Source organism: Eurypyga helias, unplaced genomic scaffold (assembly GCF_000690775.1).
Source record: "Eurypyga helias isolate BGI_N326 unplaced genomic scaffold, ASM69077v1 scaffold18725, whole genome shotgun sequence".
Classification (NCBI taxonomy): Eukaryota; Metazoa; Chordata; class Aves; order Eurypygiformes; family Eurypygidae; genus Eurypyga; species Eurypyga helias.
The window spans coordinates 11,782-19,244 of record NW_010253687.1 but is presented as its reverse complement, the minus strand read 5'-3'; the positions used below and the strand labels follow the sequence as shown (position 1 = coordinate 19,244).

At 42.5% G+C, this 7,463-nt stretch overlaps 1 protein-coding gene across 1 annotated transcript in view; it reads left to right on the top strand.

Moving 5' to 3' along the window:
- The first annotated feature begins 794 nt into the window (after nucleotides 1–794).
- PSAT1 (phosphoserine aminotransferase 1) overlaps nucleotides 795–7,463 on the top strand; it is a 14,279-nt gene continuing 7,610 nt past the window's right edge. Inside the window, exons 1-6 of the mRNA XM_010152751.1 lie at nucleotides 795–833; nucleotides 1,972–2,032; nucleotides 2,693–2,762; nucleotides 3,911–4,116; nucleotides 5,901–6,073; nucleotides 7,128–7,297. Of these exons, the coding sequence (XP_010151053.1) occupies nucleotides 795–833; nucleotides 1,972–2,032; nucleotides 2,693–2,762; nucleotides 3,911–4,116; nucleotides 5,901–6,073; nucleotides 7,128–7,297 (719 nt within the window). The remainder of the gene's footprint in view (nucleotides 834–1,971; nucleotides 2,033–2,692; nucleotides 2,763–3,910; nucleotides 4,117–5,900; nucleotides 6,074–7,127; nucleotides 7,298–7,463) is intronic.

Sequence of the window (7,463 nt, the reverse complement as noted above, 5' to 3'; positions counted from 1 at the left end):
AAATGCCCCGGAACGCTCGTTTCCGCCACAGCGCATCCCGATGCGGTTTTAAGATCGCTCGGGCAGGGTTTTTTCTGGATCTGACCACACGGTCGTTCACCAAGGGCTCTGTCAGCTTGGGGTGGAAAGTAAGTCCTCGGCTGCGCCCGGGCAGCTGCCTTGAGTGTGTGATTTGCCAGCTGCTGAGGAATGTGGTAAGTCCCCGAGGAGGCTGTATTTAAAGAATGAAAATTGGTACAGCGTAGGCTCAACAGTCTGGAAAGTTGCATCAGCAGCCCATAGATTATCCACGTGCATATAGAGAGCGGGTGGCTTCTGCCAAACTGTTAGCAGCTGACTTTCAACTGGAGTTACCTGTTGTGGAAATGTTTTGTTCTTCTCTTGGTTTCCTTCGTAGTTTTCTTTGTCATTTAACATGTTATTTCTTTACCAATTTTCTTTTGGTAATAAAATTTGCTGCACAGCAGCTCTTTTCATTCGTTTTCCTCCCCTTCTCTTTTCTCATGGAAATGTCCTTTGTACAACAAGTGCAAAGAAATTTGTTGTTGTCTGGAACCCTTGGCTCCAAAGGGGCTCCTAGGGAAACTGCTGCAGGATCCAGCTCTCCCAACAGAGAGTACTGAGAAGGGCGTTTGGGGAGAGCTTAGCTCAACTCCAGTCTGTTTTCCCCTGCTGAAAATGCAGTGCCCTGAAAGGGATGACCATACCGTCTTCGTTGTTCGACTTTGATTTGTGCTGATGTCGCGTATGAAGGGCTCAGACTTGGAGAAGCAGAAAGGCGGATGGAGCTCTTCATGGCTATTACAAGTCATATCATAAATGTATTTTGCAAGGCACGTGCAAATTGTTAGCTAAAGAATGTTACTGACCGCTTGATAAAATCCAATTCTGTTGAACCAGCACTTTCTGACAGTCTGTGTGTTCCCTTTGACTCTTTTTTCCCCCTTCTTCTAGCATGATGCAGTGTGCACGTGAAACACTGATTAAAACTTTGCGATCCCTAACATCAAAAGCAGTGCAGTTCTTTCTAGTTGACCTCTTGGTGACCAGCTGCTGCAGTTGACAGGCCATGGGGGTACCCTGTCAGCAAGGTAGATGTCTTGTTCCTGCCACTCACCCCAGAGCATGTGGTTTCTTGGCAGATCCTGGGGCGCATGCGTACAGCATTTGTTTTGGTGGCTTTTCTACTGGGGCTCCCTCCTGCTTCCTTTAGGAGGAACTAAGAGTGTTCTTGCTCTGGCACAAGAATTTGCTGAAATCGGAAGCTGCAGGTCCAATGGTTAGAATCTAATTCCACTTTGATAGGTGAGAGCTATGGGACAAGAAAGAAAAATGGAAGGCTGAAGCCAGAGGTGAGCAGGCTAGGACTCCCTAGGAGTGACCTGCATGTTTTTTGTCTCAAAACGCTACTTCGTTTCTTTCTTGGCTTTCACTAACACAGAGGAGGCTCATCTTCAGAAAGCGTGGGACTTCATTCTCTGAAGTTAGGCCTTGTCCTCTTGGGTCAGTTTGAGGTTTCCAGTTCCCCAAGCTGATTTTTTTCCTATGTTTCCCTCAATGGCTTGGTTGTCCTATTTGCACAAATCAAGTGAAGGCACAGAGGGTTGAAGTGAAGATTTAAGATTCTTAGTTAGAAAGAGTACCTGTGCAAACATAAAGTGTTCTGTAAAAGATTGGGAGTTTCATAAGGCTCCTAGAAAGCATTCTGAAATCGAGATAAGTAAGTGTTGAAATAACAACTTAAAACATGGTCTCCACAGTCACAGGCATATGATTTAATTATGTTACACTACGAAAAGTCTTCAGCTACTAGGTACAACGAAGTTACATTGGTGAGTGTACCTCTGTTAGTCTCACTGGGCGAGTGTCAGGTTGCTGCAGTGTTGAGCAGCTGGCGTATGCGTGATGCGTTGGTGACTGCGCATAGCGGAAAATTCCCTTTATTTATTTGTCAATATTTTCTTATGTCAGGTGTTACTAGAAGCACAGAAAGAATTGGTGGACTACAAAGGACTCGGTATAAGTGTTCTTGGTAAGACTTTTAAAAAACTTTATGTTTTTCAGAATGTAGATGTTTAACCAAATTGTTTAATGAGAGTTTTTCATCTTGGTATTTCAGCTCCTTCTCTAGTATCTTGTTCTGGTAACCCCTGTGTCCAGAGAATACTTTGTGATACTGCTTCACTACTGTTCATCAGGAGACTGTAAAATGATATGTAGCCAGATATTTAGTGATCCAAAGCAAAGACTAGAGAGAATAAATAAGCAATTATGTGTAAAACATAAAAAAGACCTTTTTATATATAGATATACACACACCCCTGCCCAAAGACCCAGAAGTAATAATAAGTCTTTGAAGCACTATATATGTCTACACACACTATACACGGTTATACACACGCACATGAGAGTATCTTACTTAGTATGTAGCAAAACGCTTCAGGTGTATTTGATGTATAGCATCCTTCCTATTAGGAAGACAATGCTACCCTGTCATAAGGAGGAGGTGTCTTCTGTGCCACATGGGTAGCTGACAGGCTTTTCAGCCTCAGTTGCACAAAAACTTCAGAACTGGGAATGGGAGCCTTCAGGCGTTTTGGGTCTGTAGTGTAAAATGTTTAACACTACGATTTTTAAATTGCCTTCTTGTGTTATCACTTTGTTTCATGCTATTCTTTCTTTTCTACCAAAGAAATGAGCCATCGGACCTCAGATTTCACAAAGATTTTAAACACAGCTGAAAATCTCATGCGTGAATTACTGTAAGTGAATTACTTCTTGCTTGTTTTTATTTTGTGCTTGTGCTGGTTGCACCAGTAATGACTAATGTGGAGACCTTTTCCTTGAAAGCACCTGTTTGTAGTGGTGGTTTTCTTGTTTAGATGCTGTGCCTGAGAGGAGTAATCTTGGAGAGGACATTGGTTTGTTCGTCTGATGCTGATTTATTTCAGTGTGACAAAAGGCTTTTATTAGGTTAAGATGCTTTCCATGTGTCTACTATATACTGACTTTCTTCTGAAACTTTAGGTTTTTTGTCACCTTCATAGAATTCATGAAGGGCAGCAACTTTCTTCAAGAAATAAGTGGAAGCAGTAGAAATCAGTTCTCTAGTAGAATAGAGGTGACCTGTATGTATGTCAGTCTGATTTGTACTAAAATTCTGTGGATGCGTTTTAGAATCACTGCTCAGGAGGCCTTTCATCGGTCTGATTTTTACTAACATAAGCTCTGTGGATGTGTGTTAGGCAAAAGGTTCCTTGTCAGTAATTCTATTTGTAGTATGGCACACTTTTTAAGGTTTGAAACAAATATATTGTATATTGGAATTAATGTTTTCATAGTAGTTAATAATGATGGTCATGGCATGTAAAATCTTGACTCCTAGTCACAGTTAGAATTATTGACAGAGGAGTTTTAATGAATAATTTGTACAAGTAACTTCTGTGACAGTATGAATGACTCCTTATGGCACTTGTGCTACAAGTGCAATTCACTGTACAGTTGCACTTGCACCTGAATTCATCAATGAATTCTACTATGAGCACTTTAGTGTGAAGTCCCTACTCCAACAGGAAAACTGTGACAAGTGAGCATTAAGTCTGCTGGAATATTCCAAGTTTGTGGGTACTATGACAGTAAAGCTACTCAGGAGTGAGTTTGTTTAATGCTATCCAAGGGAAAAAGGCTTGTTTTCAGCAAACTTTTGAGTAAAATGTATAGCATTACTCTTAATATTTAAATTGTTACTCAAGACCAGTGTGGAGGTAAGTTAATGCGATTTGGTCTAACACCCTGGCAAAAAATCTTCTAAAATGACAGTGTTCTTACTCAGCCACAGTTAAATACATATCAAGTAGTACACATTCTGTGTCTTCTGGGAATAATACAAATGGTTATTTCTTGCATGCAGGAATATACCAGAAAACTACAAAGTTATTTTCCTCCAAGGAGGTGGATCTGGTCAGTTCAGTGCGGTCCCACTGAATCTCATTGGTTTAAAGGAGGGAAGACAAGCAGATTATGTGGTTACTGGAGCTTGGTCAGCAAAAGCAGCTAAAGAAGCAGAGAAGTATGCCAAAGTGAATATCGTTCATCCAAAACTAGGAGCCTATACAAGTAAGTTGATGATTACATCCACCCCTGTGAATGCTTACCTTTTTCACCTTTTTCACTCACTTTAAAAATTGGTCCAAATCAGCTACTGGGTGTTAACTAGTTACAGAGTTGACTGCCCAGCACTCATAAGACTGCCTGTCGCATGTCTCAATGTTCATCACTGGGAGATCTGTTAGATGGCTTAACAGTCTCCAACAGAAAATAGTTGTGATACTAGGCTGAGCAAATCCCAGAAAATAAGTGTCAAGAAGCAAATGTTTATTGGTGGGGAAGTGGTCTCCCCTACTGTCTGATTTTTTTCTGTTTTTCTTTTTTGTTATTAACTGAGTCCTTTAAGCTATTTGCAGGCGTATTGTGTGATGTTTCAGGTATACTCAGTAATGAGATGGCTCTGAAATTTAGAAGCGTGTCTGGGATTTTAACCTTTCTAGCTGTATTGGGTTTGCGTGGCAAGGTTTTGGTAGCAGGGGGCTACAAGGCTGGCTTCTGTGAGAAAATGCCAGAAGCTTCCCCCATGTCTGACAGAGCCAATGCCAGCTGGCTCCAAGACAGACCCGTTGCTGGCCAAGGCCGAGCACATTGGTGACAGTGGTAGCGCCTCTGAGATGACATCCTTAAGATGGGGGGGAAAGGAAAAACACAAACCTGAAACAAAAGCCACAAAAGAAACCCCAGCCCCAAAAAAGTGCTGAACAGCAGCTGGAGAGAGGAGTGAGAATATGTGAGAGAAACATCTCTGCAGACACTGAGGTTACTGGAGAAGGAGGGGGGGTGAGTAGAGCTCCCCTGGCAGCCCGTGGGGCAGCCCATGGTGAGGGCAGACTGTGCCCCTGCAGCCATGGAGGGTCATGGAGGAACAGAGACCAACCTGCAGCCCGGGGGGGACCCCACGCCAGAGCAGGGGGATGCCTGAAGGAGGCTGTGACCCTGTGGGAAGCCCACACTGGAGCAGGCTTCTGGCAGGAGCTTCTGGCAAAGAACATCCCCATAGGAGCTAGTATATTTACTGGTTCACTAACTTGGAAGAAAGTTTATATCCTCTGAGGCACAGCAGGGAATAGAACCAACAAATACCCAGTCTAGAGGTGTGTATTCATCACTTGGCAGCTGTAGGTGACAGTAGAGGCCGTGAAGAATGGAGGCAATAGCAACACTTCTTCCCCCTTGTTTTTTGGAGGAGAGGAAAAAAAAAGGAAGAGCAACCATTTGTTGTGTGCAAAGCCTGTCCTGTGCTGTCAGGGCATGCCTGTATAATGCCTGTTGACAGAAGAAATCAGTTTTGTAAATCAGTTGCAAAGCTTAAACGGGAAATGAGTAGGTAACCTTGTGTTCAGCTTGCACAAGACTGAAATGCTGCTGGGGATGTGGAGAAGCACAGCTGTAGAGAACTCTGCCACTGGGAATTTGGATGCTTCAGTGGCTCCAAAGGCATCAGGAGGATGCTTGGACGCACTACCTCAATTCCTCTGAATTGCTGTTTTGGACCTCTGGGTCGGAAGCTTGTAGCCTGGGATTGCAAACCTGATGGAAATCCCTTGAGGAATAAGAGCTGAAAACCAGAGTGGTGTTTGCCAGCTTATTGATGACTCACCACAGAATTGTGGGAATGGACTGGTGTATTTTCTTAGCAGATAGATTATATTTTCCTGGTAACAAGATAGTTAATACTTTATACCGCAGAATTGTTTGGGGTTTGCACTGAAGTTCCATGTTCAAGTAAAATTGCATGCCAGGAAAATTACTTGTCTTCACTGACCTTTGGTCTTCTTTTTTGTCTGTCTCAGACATTCCTGACCCAAGCACTTGGAACCTTAATCCAGATGCATCTTATGTCTATTACTGTGCTAATGAGACTGTACATGGTGTGGAGTTTGACTTTGTACCTGATGTCAAAGGAGCAGTCTTGGTTTGTGATATGTCATCAAACTTCCTGTCCAGACCTGTGGATGTTTCCAAGGTACGGTATTGGACACAGTGGCTGGACAAAGCATTTTCATACTTGAATGCATGTAGTTAGACACTTCAAAATGTCTGTGTGGTCAGAGATGCTGAGTAGTGAATTTAAGCAAATCATATTTTGCTAATTGGCTATCCGATGGTGGATACAAATGTTGAAATCTCAATGTTTGAGGTTTCAGGGTCTGTCTTCTTTTTTTTTTTTTTTTCAGGAAAAGCATATCAAACTATGTTGAAATCATTCATGTTAATAGCTGTCCAAGATTATTTGTCTACTCTGTGGTCTTCACTGATGCTGTATCAGAAACTGAATCATATTTAGTCTGAAGATAGTGTATATGGCTATAGTGGAGTATTGTGAATCAGAATGTTTGATCCTGCTTCTTACATAGAAAATTTGTATCTGCTTTTAAGCTGCTGAAGTTTCCTGTGCCTCACAATTACTGTAGCTGATTCGTAGATAGTACGGAGGCAGACTGTAGTTGTTCCTTATGTCTGTAAAGTGTCACGAGTGGGAAGTCTCACTAACTAGTGAAGTAGCATGTTAGACCTTTATCTGTGTGTAACAAAAAAGCGGCAGTTGTTAGTGCATTCATCTTGGCCTTCCCTGATCTGCCTCTTTGAGCAGGTGGATTGTGTGATGCCTGTTCTCAAATAAACATAGACCAGAGTATTTTCATCCAATATGATGAATTCACTTTTAGTAAAGTTGCTTGGAGTAGTGTGAAATGGGGACAGGCTACCTTCAGAACTACGTGTGGCTACTAAATAAATATTTAGCAAATCACTGGGAGATCTGTTGTGATGATCTTCCTCAGCTGAATGAAGACACATCGTTCTGATAACAGACATACATGGGATAACAACTGTAGCTGTAAGTACACCTTGAACTTCTAACTGTTCTTTGGCCTACAACTTGCTAATTTTCAACATGCTTTCCAGGCTGTTCTGCTGAGTTGTATGCCTGTTGTAATGGCTGATACTGGTGTATTACCTAGTTAAAAGGTTTTGCTATTGAACGCGTGTAGCAAGTCCTTTTCTTCTTTCTGTTCAAGTTTGGTGTGATTTTTGCTGGTGCTCAGAAGAATATTGGCTGTGCTGGAGTTACTGTTGTAATAGTACGTGAGGACTTGCTGGGATTTGCACTGAAGGAATGCCCTGTAGTACTGGATTACAAAACACAAGCAGTGAATGGCTCTTTGTATAACACTCCACCCTGCTACAGGTAACTTAGCTGGCTGTTGAATATCGCTTATCGTGAAAGCTGCTGCACTGCCACCTGCTGCTCTTGCCGAGAAAAGCTTCAGAACCTGAGAATTTGCCTTCAAGTCACTGATGCCTTGGAGTGTTTTGCGTGATTCCTGTGAAAACATGGCGGGTGTCCAGCCACG